The 19001-nt window shown below is 52.9% G+C and overlaps 2 protein-coding genes across 2 annotated transcripts in view; both read right to left on the bottom strand.

The window, feature by feature from the left end:
- Positions 1 to 10056, bottom strand: part of LOC122364377 (Down syndrome cell adhesion molecule-like protein Dscam2) — a 223022-nt gene extending 212966 nt beyond the window's left edge. Inside the window, exons 1-7 of the mRNA XM_043334686.1 lie at positions 10029 to 10056; positions 8989 to 9108; positions 7926 to 8099; positions 6938 to 7288; positions 6579 to 6730; positions 5750 to 5884; positions 4467 to 4552 (exon numbers count right to left, since the gene is read on the bottom strand). Coding sequence (XP_043190621.1) covers positions 4467 to 4552; positions 5750 to 5884; positions 6579 to 6730; positions 6938 to 7288; positions 7926 to 8099; positions 8989 to 9108; positions 10029 to 10056 — 1046 coding nt within the window. The remainder of the gene's footprint in view (positions 1 to 4466; positions 4553 to 5749; positions 5885 to 6578; positions 6731 to 6937; positions 7289 to 7925; positions 8100 to 8988; positions 9109 to 10028) is intronic.
- Positions 10057 to 15536: 5480 nt separating this feature from the next.
- LOC122364376 lies at positions 15537 to 18551 on the bottom strand. The gene is made up of 2 exons (XM_043334685.1): positions 17562 to 18551; positions 15537 to 15648 (listed from the first exon to the last, which is right to left on the bottom strand). Exons 1-2 carry the CDS (start codon positions 18484 to 18486, stop codon positions 15614 to 15616), a joined length of 960 nt encoding a protein of 319 aa, XP_043190620.1. The 5' UTR covers positions 18487 to 18551; the 3' UTR covers positions 15537 to 15613.
- Positions 18552 to 19001: the final 450 nt, after the last annotated feature.

Genomic DNA, 19001 nt, shown 5'->3' with positions numbered 1-19001 from the left:
CTTTGTCTGATGACGATTAAAGCCTTATCAATTTTTATTCATATGCGATAATAAAAAAGTGGTTATCGCCCTGCGTTGACCTCAGGTCAGGTCATTTTTATGACCTGTTCATTATTACGAGCGGGAGCGTCAGCGAGATCTCGAGAACAAAGCAAGATAGCGACAAGCGGTAAACGGTAAAGGGTACACACGGATAAGGTCTATAATTTTTACTGAGGTCATTTTCAGGTCAGGTCAAAGATGACGTCACAGGAGCAAAAAGGAAGTCAAAATAGCGGACTACATATACCGGGTGGCCCAAAAAAAACGTTCCAAACTTTGGAGGCCTATATCTCAAATTCGAATGCAAATAACGAGCCAAAATTTTCATCAAGTTTGCGTCACTTCTTTGCGCATTGGTATGCCAAATTATAACACTGTACCATCATTTTCAAGCCAGCAATCTTATGTTGAATTAAGTAAGACGTTTTTGCTTTTTTTGCCGTTGTTGAACGGTAGTAATGATTGGCTTAGGCGTACCATGTTAGAAAAAATTAGAAAAATAGAATACGTGAATGATACCAGCACGTGTGCTGTTATTTTTAATACTTTTGTCCCACTTATGTGCCAAATATTCAAATGCTAAGCCAAAATTGCTTTAATGGATGTCATTCGTTTCAACACAAGTCCTGTTTCGAAGAGGAGGAGCGGCACGGTGCATGGGCTACTGCTGATCGCCCTCCCTTCAAGAAGCTCAAATAGTAAATCGACCGAAAAAGGAAAAAAAACGAGAGGGAATGTGTCACCATGAGGTCTGAACCATCAATGAGGCTAGTTGCCAGTAGCAGTCATGGCTGCAGGCCGTGGTGCCGAGATGGAAGTGGCCCGTTCACTCACATTTTTAGTAAACATCTGAGCAAAAAAGTGATTTTTACATGGCATGCTAAAAACACGAACCGCTTAAAAAGTAATCGACCGAATAACATAAAAATCATACCATTTGCTGAAAATATATGCCGCATTGACTATTGGAAGTTTCAATGTTGTATCTTTATCACTTTCTGAGAAATATTGATTTAAAATTGGGAACGTTTTTTCTGGGCCACCCGGTATATGAAGTTTTTCTCGAATAACTTTCAAGGTATCCCAGCTGGGAATAAACTAATAGCACCATCGTGATCCTCTCGTCAATCCGCATCACAACATATGTATGTTGACCTCGAAAGGTCGGAAGGTCAAAAGTTGACCTTAGGTCACGTGACCTAAGGTCAGATACTGAGATTTTTCCGTTATATTGAAAAGACTCGCTTCGCTCGCTGCGCTCGCTCGCTCGTAATTATCTTACAACGTGGAAACGTTAATCTTTCGTAGCATATTTTGCTGCTGGTGACGAGCCACCTAACCCGACCATTCAGCGCTGTGTCGCGCTGTTCCCTAGCGCTTCCCACTCGGATGAGCGTGTCATCTGGTCAAGGGCGCACACAAGGGGGGGGGGCACACGGGCCCGTGCCCCCCCCCCATTCGAGTTGGGGGGCCCAACTCGAAGGAAGGGGCCCATTTGAGGCGGCCGAAGGCCGCCTCAAATGGGCCTCTAACTAATCCTTAGACCACCGAAGACCGTGTACACCGGGCCCTCAAATGGCCTTAAAGGGCCCTCAGATGGTCTCAAAAGGCCCTCAGATGGCCTCGAAGGGCCCTCAGTTAGCGTCATAGGGCCCTCATCTGGTGTCAAAGGGCCCTTAGATGGTGTCAAAGGGCCCTCAGAATGGCCTTAAGGAGCCCTCAGATGACCTCAAAGGACTCTCAGATGGCCTTAAAGGGCCCTCAGATAGCCTCAAAGGGCCCTCAGCTAACGTCAAACGGACGTCAGAAGGCCTTAAAGGGTGTCAAAGGTCCCTGAGCTGGCGTCAGAGGGCCATGCCCTTGCGTCAAATGGCTCTCCGAAGGCTCTAAAGGGTCCTTAGCTGGTGACAGAGGGCCCCCAGCTGGCGCCAAATGGCCATCAGAAGGCCTCAAACGGTCCTCAGTTGGCGTCAAGCGGCCCTCAAAAAGCCTTAAGGGACCCTTAGAAGACCTCAAGGGGCCCTTAGAAGGCCTTAAAGAGCGTCAAAGGGCCTTGAGCTAGCGTCAGAGACCCCCCAGGTAATGTCAGAGGGCCCTGAGCTAGCGTCAAACTTAAAGTGCCCTTAGCTGGTGTCAGAGGGCCCCAGTTGGTGTCAGAGGGTCATCCATTGGCGTCTAATGGCCATCAGAAGGCCCAAAAACGATCCTCAGCTGGCGTCCAACGGTCCTCAGCTGACGTCAAGAGACCCTCAAAAGGCCTCAAAGGCCCCTCGACTGCTCAAAGGGCATTTAGAAGGCCTCAATGGGAACTCAAGAGACGTTAAACGGCCCTCAAAAGGCTTGAAAGGGCCCTCTGCTGATGGCAAAGGGCTCGCACCTGAGTCAATAAGAGCCTTGTCAAAAAACGGACCTGAGAAACCTTGCCGGCCCTGGTTATCTGCGGGACTCCTACACTTACCTGAGTGGCCCCCGTTTACTGAGGGGCCCTGGTTATTGATGGGGTCCCTGGTTACTTAAGGGGCGCCTGGTTACCAGAGGGGCCCATGGTCACCTGGTGGGCCCCTGATCAATTGAAAACCCCTGGTCATCTGAAACGCCCCTGATTACCTAAAGGGTCCCATCACTTGGATTCAGTGACATAGCAAGGGAGCGAGGGGGTACGTGCCCGTTCTCGGGTTTAGGGTTCCTTCGAAACCGAGGGGCCCTGCGGCGCCAGTTGGTAGCAGAGGGTTCGCGCTGGTCGCACTTCAACTCGGAAGGACACCACAGGGCTTGTGGGGGGACGTTATTGGCTCCTATGTAGCCACAATTATCTTCATAAAGGCCCAATGCCGGTTTCTGAGAGACCTCGCCGGCCGCTCAGGGCCCTAAGTAGTAACGGCCAACGAGGGATTGGCTGCTATGGCTCCACATCCGTCTGTGATAGACACACGGTCCACACTAGTGTTTCTAAAGGCACCCACAACGGCAACTGCGAGGCCCCTCGCCCCACCTTCAAGGGACCCCCACCTGCGCATCTTAAGGGCCTACACCGACGCCTCTGAGGGCCGCGTACCAGTGACTCTGAGGGCCTCTTACCAGCCTCCGAGTGTCCTTGCCAGCCTATGACGGGCCACTTTCCACTTGCAGGCCATTTTGCAGGGCCACACACATGCCAATGATGGCCCCACCAGTGTCTCTAAGCCCTAAGACCCCGCAACGGCGCCTGTGAGGACCCAACACCAGCGCATCTGACGGCCTTTCACTGGCACCTCTGAACGCGCCACACACCGGTGACTCGAGGAGCTCGAGCTCGCTTCGCTCGCTCGTAAAATACCATGTAAATTAGGCATTAGTGTACATTAGGCACACTCCTCGGGCATAAATGATACCATAGTGTAATAAATAACTTATTTATACACTATTATTACACTATGATGATATGATGACACTATGTTATGATGACACACACTATGATGACACTATGTTATTTATTACACTATGATGATACTTTTGCTTGCCAATTTTCCACATTTTCTCATGCAAAGACCGTTTTAAAGAGACCCGTCTGCCAGTGAGACTGGACCCACCGTGCCTCCCCCCTCCCATCGAAAGGTCCTGGGTACATCCTTGCCTGAGCTGACCCCGGGCGCCCGGGTGACTCGCGGGCCGGGTCAGGTGACCAGCAGGTGACCCCTTCTTGGGCGAAATTCTGGGTACGTGTCCGACATGCATCGTACATAGTCCTGTTGATTTGATTCATTGGTTAAGCATTAAATATAAGTTATAAGCTGGATCTCTAGTCTGTGATCCCGCATCGTATCAGATATAATGACATTTCATGTCGATGTGCCTAAAAAAAATATGCGAATATACGTGAAAAAGGAGTGCTGCTCCCGCTCCTCCACATCCGGGCCAAACAGTGACCGGCCCCTGCTTCTAGCCACCCGGGGCCGGTCGGCCGGCCGGCAGTCAGTCGCTGCCCGGGGCTGATTTCTGAGGGACCTGCAAAAATGTTTATTAATGAAATGCTTTACGTAATAAATTAGATGATTAGGTATATGTACCGGCTCTGAGTCGCATTTGAGAAAAAAAAAACAGCCTAGCGTAAAAATATATATGTTTTGAAAATTAAGCTGGTACCGAAATAATTGTTTTACCATGCATTGACAAACCAATTGCTCAAGCTTCAAACCAACCGAAATATAGCCCCGTGGGCCGTATTTTTTTTTTTTTTGGGGGGGGGGCCCTTCGGCGTGGGGGGCCCAGTTCGAAGGTCGTGCCCCCCCCCCATTCAAAAATCCTGTGTGCGCGCCTGCATCTGGTAGCTATGAGCCTCTCTCACCTGGCGAGCGGTAGCTGTAAGCCTCTCTTACCTGGCGAGCAGTAACTGTGAGCCTCTCTCACCAGTCACCTGGCGAGCGGTAGCTGTGAGCCTCTCTCACCTGGTCAGGGTGAGCTGGTCGGCCAGCCGGACGTAGGTGACCGTGTATCCGGTGATCCGTCCGTGGACCAGCGACTGTGGCGGCGGCTGCCGGCAGACACACTCGGTGAAACGCTGCCACGTTTATTACGATACAGTGAGGCCCAGCAGGCTACATTCAAGCTTCTTGCGCATGGAAAAATATACAGCGGCTTAATATCGCCAGGAGCATTTCATCTGCGGAAGCACGCGCCACGCGGTGAATTGGCGAGAGGCTCCGGGCTCGGACTTCAGCGACGGGCCGTGCTGGTGAGGGACGTGTTGGCGTGGGTAGGCTGGGCCGCTGTACACAGGTGTACTGCGGAACAGCCTACCTATCCAGACAGCCGAGCGGGCCGGCCGGCCGTCTGAGGCTGTCACCGACGAACGTAAAGATCAATTGTCAGTTCAAAATGTGCGTTCACCATTCCGTGCTTCTATCCTCAGGATACTGAAATCCTTCTCCACGCCGCAACCCCCCTCCGGGCTGGACAGGCAACTTTATCTCATGCGGGCTCTTGGAGCGGCACCGCTGCTCCCGAGGGAGCGCACCCCGTAGCCGGGTGCAGTGAGTGCCTTGGGGCTGGGTGGCCTGTCCTCTGGACGGGCTCAGCCCCGGCGACTCACTAGGGTGTCTGCCCAGACCAATGTCTCCCCCTATATCCTATCATCCTCCCGGCTCTGAAATGGTCTCATTGGACCGAAAGGGCCTAACCCAACAAAACAAACAAACAAACAAATGTGCGTTGACATGTGATTAGAAAAGTTAATTCTCTTTTCGTGTTCAAATGTATTATGAGCGTGAGCCGGCACCCGACCAGCGAAATAGCTGCGCTGGGCGGCCAGGGTTCGCTGTGATCAGCCAACTGCGGCATGCGGCGAGCCCCGAAACCCGGCCCCCGACGCTAGTGCGCGCTGCAGCGCGCTGCTGTATTGGTGCGGCGTCTGAGACAAATAAGGCTCGACGCTCCAGCGTTGCGAGCGTCCGAGTTTGTTGATGCCTTACGCACCGCTGCGCGCAGCGCGCTGTAGCGCCGTGCCGTGAAACACTACGACTACCCTGTTTAGAGGTGGGAGCACACCCAGACCACTGTTAGTGGAGGGAGCGCACCCAGCCCACTGTTAGCGGAGGGAGCGCACCCAGCCCACCGTTGGGCGTCCGCGGCGGTCACTCACGCTCCAGGCCAGCCGCAGTGTGCGCGGCCCGGCGGGCCGGAGCCGGACGCCGAGCGGCGGCCCGCCGGGCGGCTCCGGCTCGGTGTGCACCCTCAGCGCGCCGCTGGGCCCGCTGCTGCCGTGCCGATTCACGGCGAACACGCGCAGCCGGTACGAGGCGCTGGGCTGGAGGCCGGCCACCAGCGCACTCCGCTGCCGCGCCGACACTGTCTCATTGACTCCCAGCTGCAACACACGGACACGGGGCAGGCTGGACGGCACATCCGGCAGCAGCAACTGTGTGGTTGGTTGAGCAGCAACTAACTAGGGCTTTAATCGGTTATGAAGCAATAAAAGCATTAAGCAAGTGTGATATTCCGTTCAGTGAGGTATTTCGTCTTTTGCCGCACAAGATATATTCTGCAGTCATATTGCTACTGTAATTGAAAACACCATCGATATTTAATTCATGGCATAATTCGCGGTTTTTATCAACAATTTTATCAGCATGCTTCTTAATTCATAAGCTCATTGCACCCATGCAAGCTGCACAGTGCACATACAAGTCCACAACTCACAACACAACAAAAACGGATCATATTATCAACGTTAAAGCATGTGCTTTAACGATAAGGTTAAGCATAAAGAAGGGGCCTGGATGTAAGTGGGGAATGTGACTCACTTATAGGTAATGGTATGATGATTTATGAAAGAAAAATGATGCATGGCGATAGGATGGCGATAGGATTTTGTCCGTTTGACCCAAGTAAGTTATTCTATAAGATATAACGTACTCTCCAGCTGAGTCCAGACTCCTGACACCTGGCCCTTTGACAGGGTGTGTTCCCATGGCTGCAGCACTCAGCCGGTGCCCCGCCGCCTGAGTGCCGCCCCTAGCCGTCGGTCAGCGGGGCAGTGAGCGCCGCGGCGTCCCGGTTACCTGCCAGACTCGGCCGGCGGGCGGCTCGGCGGCGCACTGCACCAAGTAGTGCGTCACGGCGCTGTTGCCGTCGTACCCGGGCGACCAGGCCACCAGCACGGAGCGCGAGGTGACGGACGCCAGCCGCAGGTCGGAGGGCGGCTCCGGCCGCTCTGAAACACCGCGTCCGTCACCGGACCAGTCCACGGACCACAGCCGCCAGCAGAGCGCGGCTACCACCGGAGGGCGGCCGTCACCGGACCACGAGACCTCAGTGCTCATCACAACTCCCTACCACAATAAGACTCGGCCTGCATCTGCCACTTGCCATCCCCAGCGGCGGCGGCGGCGCAGTCCTCACCGTGGCCAGCAGTCCTCACCTGTCACCGTCACGTGCCACGTGGTGCTGTCCTCGCCGTGGCCGTTGCGTGCCACGCACGTGTAGGTGCCGCCGTCGTCCCGTCGCGCCGCCGTCAGTGTCAGCTGGGAGGAGCCGTCCGTGGTCGTCGTTACCTGCACGGTCCCGTCTTCGTCCGCGGCCGTTACCAGTGCCTCTCCGCCCGCCGGGGTCACCGGAGACCCGCCGGGCTCTGCCGGGGTCACCAGCAGGTGGCCGCGCCGGTACCAGCTCAGCTGCAGCGGCCGGTCACCTGACGGCGCGCAGGTCAGCCGCAGAGCGGTGCCAGACACCACCGAGACGGCTCTCTGACGCTGCTGGAAACGGGCCGGCACTGGGAGGAGGGGGGGGGGGGCTGTCACTGAGGAAAGCGGTCACTGGGAGAGGCGACAGATGAAAGCTCATACATACACGGCCAACGACGGGATAGAGACGGGGATTGGAGAGGGTTCACACTACACAGGACGCATGTGTATTGGAAAGATGACAGAGTACAACTGTCACTGGGAGAGGTTACCGTCCTCAGTCCACACCCGCAGCCCCGAGACCCCGACTGTTCCCTGCGGCCCGGGCGGCCCCTGTGGCCCCGGAGATCCCCGGCGGCCCCTGTGGCCCCGGAGATCCCCGGCGGCCCCTGTGGCCCCGACTGTCCTCTGTGATCCCCGACTGTCCCCTGTGTCCCCGGTGGTCCCAGCGGTCCTCTGTGGTCCTCTGTGGTCCCCGGCGGCCCTGTGGTCCCCGGCGGTCCCCCGTGGTCCCCGACTGTCAGCTGTGGTCCCTGTGGTCCCCGACTGTCCCCTGTGTCCCCGACTGTCTCCTGTGGCCCGACTGTCCCCTGTGGCCCCGACCGTCCCCTTTGGCCCCCGACCGTCCCCTGTGTCCCCGACCGTCCTCTGTGGTCCCCGACTGTCTCCTGTGGCCCCCGACTGTCCGGCGCTGTGGTCTCCGGCGCTCCGTCGCCGCCCACTGACCGGTGACGCTGAGGCGCGCCGCGCGCCGCAGCGGCTCGCCCACGCCGTTGTCGGCGCTGCAGCCGTACTCTCCGCCGTCGGTCTCGGCGACCGTCGGCAGCGACAGGGAGCCGTCGGCGCCGACGGAGAGCCGCCCGTCGGCGGAGCCCCGGAGCGCGGCCGGCGGCCGGCCGGCTGGGCGCGGAACAGCACCGGCTCAATAATACAGTACACTGGAGTCACTTGCATGGCCACGATTCAGAATGGTGTCAAATAAGTTCCACTGAGCGAAGTCCGGCCAGCTGATCCATCAGCTGATCCAGCCAGCTGAGGACTATAATATCGTATGTATATCGTGATCCTATCTGTACTATATGCATATCGTGATCCAGCACTACTCTCCAATAGACACCGTGAAATAGAATTGCTTATACGGTATGGTAAATAGGCGTTGGTAACATGAGTGGACCACTTAAGCCAGATAGGCTATCTCAAAACTACTGTAGTGATGTCCGGCGTCCGCTATCAAGGAAGATGGCCAATTATGCTTAGTGTCTTTGTTGGCCTATTCTTGGCTGCTCAGGCGTCCAGTTGACATTTTCATGCCGCAGCTAAAAGCCATTTGTGGTAATGCTTGTGCCTCATATCTATATCCGGTGAAATAAATAATTATTAGCGCTTATGTACACAGTCATACAAAGAATTGTCTTACCAACATTATTTTATTTTAGTATGGCGTTAAAGGGCACACGCGTGTGCGCATTAGTGCGAGATAGTCACGTGAGTGAGTGAGAGAGAGAGAAAGAGAGAGAGAGAGAGAGAGAGAGAGAGAGAGAGAGAGAGAGAGAGAGAGAGAGAGAAAGGGAGAGAGAGAGAGAGAGAGAGAGAGTGAGAGAGAGAGAGAGAGAGAGAGAGAGAGAGAGAGAGAGAGAGAGAGAGAGAGAGAGAGAGAGAGAGAGAGAGAGAGAGAGAGAGAGAGAGAGAGAGAGAGAGAGAGAGAGAGAGAGAGAGAGAGAGAGAGAGAGAGAGAGAGAGAGAGAGAGAGAGAGAGAGAGATCCGTCCACCATGTCGCTGCTTACTCACCTGAACTGAAGGTCCATGAGACAGTGGGCGGTGGCTGGCCGGCCGCCGAGCAGTTGAAGACGACGCTGCCGCCCAGCGCCACTTCCCTGTCTGCCATCTGGTGAAGCCAGCGCGGCGGCACTGAAACACAGCAATGTGCCGGGAGGTGGTAACCAGAGTCATGTGTCGGGAGGCACTGGGTCACAGATGTGTCGAGCTTCTTGAAGCGAGACATATGTCGGGGAGGCACTGGGTCACAGACATGTGTCGGGAGGGCACTGGGTCACAGACATGTGTCGGGAGGGCACTGGGTTACAGACATGTGTCGGGCTTTTTGAACCGAGACATATGTCGGGGACGCACTGGGCCACAGACGTGTGCGGGGGAGGCACTGGGTCACAGACTCACAGACGTGTGTCGGGGAGGCACTGGGTCACAGACGCGTGTGGGGGAGGAACTGGAATATGTGCCGGGGATGCACTGCACTGGAGCAGAACGAGCTATCTGAGAGGCACTGGACCGGAGCGATATGCGTTACCATGCCGCGAACACGAGGAAACAACGGGATGACGGTAATTGTAATAGATTATCTATTTCAGCCGACCGTCCTCCATTGGAAATACGTGCTCGTAAATTGTCCGAGCGATAACACTATGACGTGAGCTGAATCTGATTGTGATTCGAGAAATACGCAGAATAGCATTCAAATTTCGAACACATCCTTAATACCCACATTGATTCATAAAATCGTGATTTGTGAATAATACTATGGTTATTGCTTACATACGTATAGCGCTTACATAACTGTTAGCCATATCGAAAATCAGACACGGATAATTGCCTCTACCATATAGATATGTTCGAAAACAGTTAGCTCAACTCGTAATGCGACACTTGTAAAAATATCACGCCGTATCGTTACATACGAGGTAATCCCTTTCCATTGATGGCTTCGGCAGTTCACTGATTCATCTCAATGTTGAGGCCAATGTCCGGAGCTCGTCCTGACGCCGTTTACATCATGCAGTGACCCGGGAGCTGTCGCTCGCGGCAGTACCGACTGAGTTGGGGCCGATCGAACAGGCTCATCTCGACTAGTTCGCGCCCCACCAAATGACTTAGAGTTAGCGGCGCGCCACAAATTGTGCGATAACCTCCAAGTTGGGCCGCGCCGGATGGTGGTATCTGGCGGCGGGAGCTTTGCAGAGAGGCGGCATCAGCCCGGTACCGAGACTGTCTAAGAGTGTCCTTTCGGGGTACATAACTCAAGGTGACTTAAGCTTTGCTTACCGGAGGGCACAAAACAGTCAAAAACGTCTAAAAATGGCCAAACATGAGTTTCGTAATGCCTGAGGCTAAACAAAACAGAGGGCTGATGACATCAACCAGGTCATCAGGACTAACTAGTCCACGTTCGAGATGAAACACCCGTCCAAACCCGAAAACAACCCCATAAGGGCGAAGGAGGAGGCCTCCGTTTCGTCTCGTTATGTTTCTATGCAAAAGGACAGGGTCACTGTGTTGTGGGGTTATAGGCGTTCTGGAGTTGACCAAGTTGCAAGTGGCAACCCAGAAACAGTTTTGGGAAGCAGAATGCTTTTCCAAGAACATCTAGGAGGAGTTTCAGCCCTCAAGCTGAACTCGAACCGCGAGTATGAACATATTTATAGAGGAGAGAATGGCATCCGGGAGGTCGTAGACCCATCTTCACTGCATCAGTGCACAGGTCAAGCAAAGCTTAAAAGCGGTGCAAGGAGACTGTGACAGGCGTTTTTGGCAAGATCACATGCCAGGCACCTCATTGGATCAAAATTTCATAAAAATTTGTTGTTTATGCTGAAATTGAGGCTCGTCGAAGCGTAGCGTTGTTCCAGCCTCGAGGAGCTCACGGCGCATGTCAAGTCAGTCTGGGTTAACTTTAAGCCTGCTATGCAGCCAAACATGCCGGTTGGCATGCCGCAGCATGTATTCATGTGTTTGCCTATTAAATGGGGAGCACGTTGAGGGGTCGTAAATATATCAAAACGCAATGTACTCTGTTTCACATGCAAACATAATGTGAGAACGAACTTATGGGACACCCTGTATGTTGGCTGGGCCTCGGCGCCGCGTCGCCCTTCGGATGCTAGTTCTTCACACTTATCCTCGCCATGGTTACGCATCGTATACCATGAAAAGCATAATGTTGGAAGGAAAACTGCCAGCGATTTGTGAATAACTTTGAAAGGTGATCGATATGGCACGAGGTAAGACGAAGCGTCACACTGCACAGTGGGGATTTTTCCAATCTAGCACGTATTTATTCGTAGAGGGCAAACCATAGGTAGAATTGTAGCCAGATTATGCACAGATGTTGGCTGGTGTGTCCTGGTGAGAATTTTACCTGTAAATGTGCATAATCAACATAGTATAGGGGGTTCAATTGGACCCCCCGCTCAGCCGTTTGGCCCCTGATCAAGCTAGAGCTTCGCGGAAAAGTCAAGCGTGCTGCCTATGACGAAATTAGGCCGAATATATCCAATTTCAAAGTCCAAAGTCATAAGCTGACTTTCCAAGTCAGTTTAATGACCCAACTAAAGTTGGGAAATCGAGACCTCTTGAAACTTCGCAAAGTTAGGGTGTTACGGGGTATTTTGGGGTACTGATCACGAATTTCATGTTAGTTTTGATCACAGACGATGTCTTTATGCATTTAGGCCAGGTCGGGTCAGGTCACGTTAGATCAATTAGTAGGCGTCCTGCCGGCCATCCATAGAAGTGTCACCTACTACTGATAGCTTCGTAACATGGAACGAAGGCACTAGAACTACTTCGTAAATATTCAAATGGCTGCTAAAATCGAAATCAGCACCAAAAACTACCCTAGAAACAAGTAAAACTCGAAAAGTGAACCAAGGTCATCAAAAGGTCAATGACCTTGACTTTACCTTCACGTGACCTTAACTCCCACCATTATGCATGGCACCAACATCATTTCACATATTTGAACGTTTAAAACCACAAAAAGACTGGAAACCGCGGATAATGTGAGCTGGCATACGCCGAATCGCGATTCCGGCCAAACATGGTCTCGAGAAATATGCCACAGGTCAAAGGTCAGTTGGGTCAGAGTCATGAAATTTTTAGGTTAGATGTAAAATTGATGATCTCGAGGGTAACGAAAGTTTCGGCGCGATCGGCCGCTTTTTGTGCGAGTAATTTGCGGAAAACCATGGGGTTTTATCCGACCCCTTCCCCCTCCCCCTCCCCACAAGTGCGATGGTTAATAAGGTTACGGTATGTATAATTTACGCTTGTCATCCTATTCCTAATGAATGTGTCTCAGAAAATATGCATCATATAAATCACGAAGTAAAATTATTCGCCTATGTCCGGAACATACCTATATCGTGCTGTTTGCCCTAGCGCTCCTCGAGTGGGGTGTTAAGATACTCTAATGTGAATATTCCGTGTTCAGGCAAGTTTCGGCAGCCAAACTAGGCGTTGTCTTGCGCAGAAGAAAGTGGCAAATTCGATAGGATATATTTCGGAGTGGAAAAGTGTGGAGAACATTGTTGATTTCCTACATTTATTTAGAATACCATTCCTTCAATATGGTGTCTGTAAGGGTTTTTTGTAAAGGGCATTTTTGTGACCTTAGTAAGGTTGTGGCATACTTTCTGTTTGCCATTCCATTCCTAATAAAGGTGCCTTTCAGACGATATGCAACTTTAAGACCTCGCAAGATTAAAACCAACAGGACAGGACAATGAAATTGAGCTATACTTTCGGGCCTTGCTGAGCCCATTGAGTAATCACGCATGAGTGTGAACTTTAGGCGCATTTTTCCTAGTTTTGCTGTGGACATACAGATAAAACAATGCCATATATTAAAAATTCAGACATTTCTTAGCCCTACTGACACAAAAAATAAACAAAAATCCAAAAAATATTTTTTGAATTAATAGGCGCTAGATCGGAAAAATCCCCACTGTGCACTGGCACGGTACGAATTTCGGTAAACAGCGTCCGAGCAAAGAATACTCAAATCACAATACGTTGGCGTTCTCAATGGGACAGAGAAAAATTCATCGGTCCCGGCGTTGCACGATGCGGCAGGTCTCGGGCGCCCGGCGATCAAAGCGGCTCGTTCGGCGGTAAACTTTGTCAGGATGGGCGGCGCAGCGGCTGGGGTCGGAGGCTGTCCCCCTCCCGCTGACTCGGCGGGCCGTTAGCTCGGGGGCCGGATGGAGCCGCCGGATGACGCGGCGGGGCTAACCCTCCTTTGCCAGAGTCCGATACGGACCAGTTGCTGCTGCGATGGCTGTCGAACACTCAGACCCGGCACTGGACTAGGAGGGAAAGCGGTTTATGGGCAGTCCATCACCAGCTCGTTATGAGCCGGTAACGAGTGTATTCTCGGACATCTCCGACTTTATCGCCGCTGCTCTGTGTTTCGCCATTGCAGGATCTTTCTAAAACTGTCCGGGAGCATTGACTCAAGCATTGTCCCAGTGATCAATGAAACATGTTGAAGTTAATGCAGAAAGTTGACGGAAGTTTGGCAAAATGACTGATCCAACAGGCAACAGCAATCATAACAATTAGTGATGTCAATTACAGAAAACCGGAATACCGATACCAAACCAAATACCAACCAAAACCGTGGGGAAATACCGAAACCGAACCAACTTTGAAAGATGAGGGAAATACCAACTTTTTACCAATTTCTTAGCTTCTTATACATTAGTAAGGGTTCATAATACCAACAAAATACCAAACACATTAGGATTGAAATACCAAATACCGAGTTGGTATCGGTTTGGTAACGGTATACCAAAAAATTGGTATTCGATTGACATCTCTGTCACGGGTCTGTGTAATCAATATACCTCAAAGAATTGAGAACAACAGGACCCGTGTATTCTCGAGCCACACGCCAAACAATAACAACCTTTGACCTTGAGCCGCCCGTATTCACTGCACATATATGGCAGCTCAGTGGCAGCCATATTATTACGTCACATCTCCCTTTCCTTACCGCCAAAACAGTAGGCACTACATCCCATCATCGAACAGGAACAGCAAATGAACATAGCTTCTGAACATTGAGCAGTATACGCGAAGACGAGCGTCAGAACACCCAAAACACTGATGCAGAACGGGTAAGCCCAAACAGGGAAAATGCGCACACAACGATAGCACAATTTCCACCGGCATGTAAGCACAAAACCTTTAACTGCGCAAACACACGACATCACAAGTTCCATCGATACCCGATACCCCGCCCCTTTCTCATTTAGTGACGTAGTCAGACAGGTACCCTGGCGGATGAGATTCGCGCGACGATCGGCGGACAGGCGTTTGTACTGCCGAGGGAGCGGGACGGACAGGGATATCAGGTGGCGCTGAAACTGGAGGCGCCAGCAGGGGATCAGGCATATCTGGGACCTGTGGGTCACCTGCCTCATCCGATGAGGGACTCTGGAAAGGGCGTGGCACCTGTTCCCGGGAACGGAAAGCAGGCAAGTTCAGTACCGGTGGGTTACGCACTGGAGTATTTCGCTCATCACAGTCCACATCAGAGCCCACATCTCCAGCCAGAAGCTGCCGCCGATTCCGGCGGTAAAACACGCCATTCACCTTCACAAGGTACGAGCGGTGGGTCAGTGGCCTCACGCACACACCGAGTGACCATCTAGCCTGTCCGGGCAACCGCATGCGGATGGACTGGCCCGCTTCCAGTGGCTTGAGAGAGTGAGTGCCTCGGTTGTAGTATGTCGCCTGTTTAGCCTTTCGTTGCAGCAATTCGCGCGACACATCTGGGGAGCCGGGTGCCGTGAAATTTGAGCGCACCTGAGGCACGAAAGTTCGAGCAGGGCGACCAAACATGAGTTGTGCCGGAGAGACACCTATACCTTCCGTCGGTACGTTCCGCCAAGCAAGGAGAGCCCACTGTGGGTTTCCGCCCGACTCGAGTGCCTTTTTGAACAAGCGCTTTACCGTGCGAACAGCGTTTTCGGCTTTCCCGTTTGACTGGGGATAGCTCGGGCTCGAAGTGCAGTGAACAATGTCCAAACGATCTGTGTATGCTTTGAACTCTGCACTGGCGTAGCACGGGCCATTATCACTGACAATGGTTTCTGGGATCCCATACCGCGCGAACTGAGCTGACATGGCTTTTATGACATTGGTAGTTGACATTGAAGCCAACCGATCAACTTCGACAAAATTACTGTAGTAGTCAACCAAAACGCTGTATGCTACACCGTTCAGCTCAAACAAGTCAACAGCTATCTTTTGCCAGGGACGATCTGGCAGCTCGTGTGACATCATGGGCTCCCTAGACTGAGCAGGGTGATGTGCCAGGCACACTGTACATTTGAGGATGGTCTCCTTCAAAGCGCTGGTCATACCCAACCAGAAAACACACTCACGCGCAAGTCGAAGGGTTGAAGCGAGTCCAATGTGAGCACGATGCAGCTCAGTTATCACTTCTCGCTGCTGACTGAAAGGAACCACGAGGCGCCGGCCTTTAAAGATCAGTCCGTCTTGCACGGCCAGTTCGTCCCTGAACGGAAAGAAGCCCCTCAGAAGCTCAGGAACGTCTCGGCGATGCGCCGGCCAGCCAGAGCGCAGCTGCCTCAGCAGCTGAGACAAAATGGGATCATCGGCGGTAGCTGATCGCAGCTTCATCAGTCTCTGGGGGGAGATCGAAACGCCTTTCGTCAGATCAACGTTTTCAAGTTGCACTGCACACGCCGACTGACTGGTTTCAGGCAGAGCTGCTCGGCTCAGGGTGTCGGCCACGAGCACTAGCGATCCTTTAGTGTACACTATGGTTATGTCATATCGCTGCAGTGCGAGCAGCATGCGCTGAAGCCGAAGAGGAGCATCCCCTAGGGGCTTTGCCATGATGGCCTCGAGCGGCTTATGGTCACTCTGTACTGTGACCGGCCTACCATACACGAACTGATCGAGCCGGGTCATTGCAAACACTATGGCGAGCAGCTCTTTCTCGATCTGAGAGTACGCTTGCTCTGCTGCAGTAAGTGAACGCGAACAATACATGACGGGATGTCCATCCTGAAGCAAAACCGCGCCTAGACCGGCTTTGCTGGCGTCACACTGTACGGTCGCTTCTCGCCTGGGGTCATAGAAGCAGAGGACCGGCGCCGATGTCAGAAGGTCTTTTATGGTTTGGAATGCCTTCTCACAAGCCGGACTCCAGAACCAGCCGACATTGCGATGAGTCAGCTGACGTAGGGGATGCAGCACATCGGAAATGTTGGGCACAAACCGAGACAGATATCCCACCATGCCAAGAAATCTTTTGAGCTCGATTACTGATGTCGGGGCAGGAAGATCAGTGATGGCCTGCACTTTGGCAGGATCGGCGTGTAGGCCGCGATCGCTGAGAAGGTGACCCATCCATTTCACCTGACTCACCTTAAATTTGAATTTGTCAGGGTTCAGACGGAGATGACGGGAGCGTGCGCGATCGAGAAATGCCAGAAGGTTCTTATCGTGGTCCAGAGTCGCCTCTGCTCGCGTCTGACCACAGCCATAGATGACAAAGTCGTCCGCAATCACCTCTACACCGGAAAGACCGCTCACCAGTTCATGCATCGTTCGCTGCCACACCTCTGGTGCCGACTTTATACCATACGGGAGGCGTTCCCAGCGATATCTGCCGAAGGGCGTGTGGAAACAGCACAGGTTGGCAGATGCGTCTGACAGTCCTACTTGCCAGAAGGCTCGACTGGCGTCTACAACAGAGAACACCTTGGCACCACTAAGGCGAGAGGTCACTTCATCAAGTGTGGGCGTCGGGTAGTGCTCTCTCAGCACCGCCTCGTTGAGAGATTTTGGGTCTAGACACAGACGAATGTCTCCAGATGGCTTGTCTACAACCACCAGGTTAGAGACCCACGGCGTTGGGCTGGTTACTGGGGTAATCAGACCGTGCTTTGTCAGATCATCAAGCTTTGCCTTCAGCTTATCTCGAACATGTACACGCACGCGACGCGGCGGATCAGCCACCGGACGGACCGTAGGATCAGTGACGATCGCATAATCACTCAGCACACACCCGATCGAAGATGTGTCAAATACATCATGATACTCGCGGAGGACGGTCTCAGCTGTCAGCAAAGATGGCTGCTGTCCGATCATAGTCCCACCCTGTCGCGTGTCTGTGACCGCGGAAGTCGGTGTCGGCACGGCAGGGGCGCTGTCGGTTCTATATACATGGGGAACGTAGTCCAATGGGTCGACATCATTGACCTGAAGAAGGCCCAGGTCAATGGATGATGACAGGCTGAGGATCGGGGTGACATCCTGTGCGACTACACGGCACAAAATCACTACACGTCGTTTGTCGGGCCCTTTGTACAGACTTAGCCGGGCTCTTCCCACTGTTGCTACCACAGACCCGTCATACATGCGCAGGTGAGTGACTCTGTTTTGCAAATGCCTGTGGGTGACGTCACCTGACACTCGCTCATATTCGTTGATACCGATAACATTACACTGGGAGCCGGAGTCAACCAGGAATCTGATAGACTCCCCATTGTCGGCGTGCATAGTTTTGTATACCCTGGAGGGGTCCATACCTGTTTCGAAAACAGCGCCCACGATGTATGGGTCTTCATCTTCAGGCGTTTGTACCGCGGCGACTCTAGGCCCACTGCCGTCTGGTGGGCGGCGCCGACCGTCTCCAGACCCGAACTGGCGTTGTCGAGGCGCACGAGCTCCTCCCGCGGCGCCCAGCGCTGCGCCACTGGTTCCAGCCGGTCGTCGCCGTGGGCACGCTATCCCTCCGGAGAAATGATTCTGGCCGCCGCACACGTTGCACGTTTTGCCCCACGCGGGACACTGTGTCCGTCTCATCACATGCACCCGGGCACAAAAGCGGCACTGGGCGCTCACCGTAACAGAAGACGGGGGTGCGACCGGCTGGGACACTGCGCAGACATCATTAGTGTTCTGTTGCGGCTCTTCTGAGCGCGCACCGGCCATACTCTGTTGGTCACGTGTTGACGCCTCTTCGGAGATGGCAATATTTATCGCTTCCTGCAGCGTCAGCTTCGACTGACGAAGAAGAGCGCGCTGTGTCCCCTGGTCGCGCACACCAATGACCAGGCGGTCACGAATCATGTCGTCCACGTCATGAAATTCACAAGTAGCCGCCAGTGAGCGCAGGGCAGCCAGGAAGCTTGTCACACTCTCATCCGGACGCTGTTGCCGGGTGTTGAACGTGAAACGTTCCAAAATGACGTTTCGTCGTGGGTTGCAGTAGGCTTCAAATTCGGCCAGGAGGGCCGGAAGGCCGTCCGCCTCCTGCCACTCAAAATGTGTCGCGATCTCTTGTGCACTGACACCTGCACAATTAAAGAAAGTCCCTAGCTGCACCGCCATAGGCTTCGCAGCCAACTCACGGGCCGCAGCATAATACTGCCAGTCTCGGCTCCATCTTGCCCACTCGGCAGCCATATTTGCCGCCCCGAAATTCAACTCGGTTGGCGATCGAAGATTCATAGTGAGAATACAAGTAATGAAGGCAATGCCAACCAGGCAAAATATCAACACGAAGGGTTCAGTTTACTTCTGACACCATGTCACGGGTCTGTGTAATCAATATACCTCAAAGAATTGAGAACAACAGGACCCGTGTATTCTCGAGCCACACGCCAAACAATAACAACCTTTGACCTTGAGCCGCCCGTATTCACTGCACATATATGGCAGCTCAGTGGCAGCCATATTATTACGTCACAATCTCTAATAACAATCCTTCAAAAGTTTGACTGCCAGACTATCGCTGTATTCGCAGCCATATGTCGAGAGCGTTTGCCATTTTCTCTCCGGTCTCACTCTAATATGTCATCCACATGACAGGTCACAGAAACTGACATCTAACTGTGTCAGATCTGTGACGCTGCCCCAGCTAGGTGAAAGGTAAGGTCACCAAAACTGATCTCTGACTGATAAAACTTAAAAGACACTGACACTGACCTCTTCCCTGTGCCGTGTCACTGACCTCTTACCTGTGA

This window comes from Amphibalanus amphitrite, unplaced genomic scaffold, assembly GCF_019059575.1.
Source record: "Amphibalanus amphitrite isolate SeventyFive unplaced genomic scaffold, NRLGWU_Aamphi_draft 000673F_arrow, whole genome shotgun sequence".
Taxonomy (NCBI): domain Eukaryota; kingdom Metazoa; phylum Arthropoda; class Thecostraca; order Balanomorpha; family Balanidae; genus Amphibalanus; species Amphibalanus amphitrite.
Note: the sequence above shows the minus strand (reverse complement) of the source record. Positions and strands in the feature narration are given on the sequence as shown.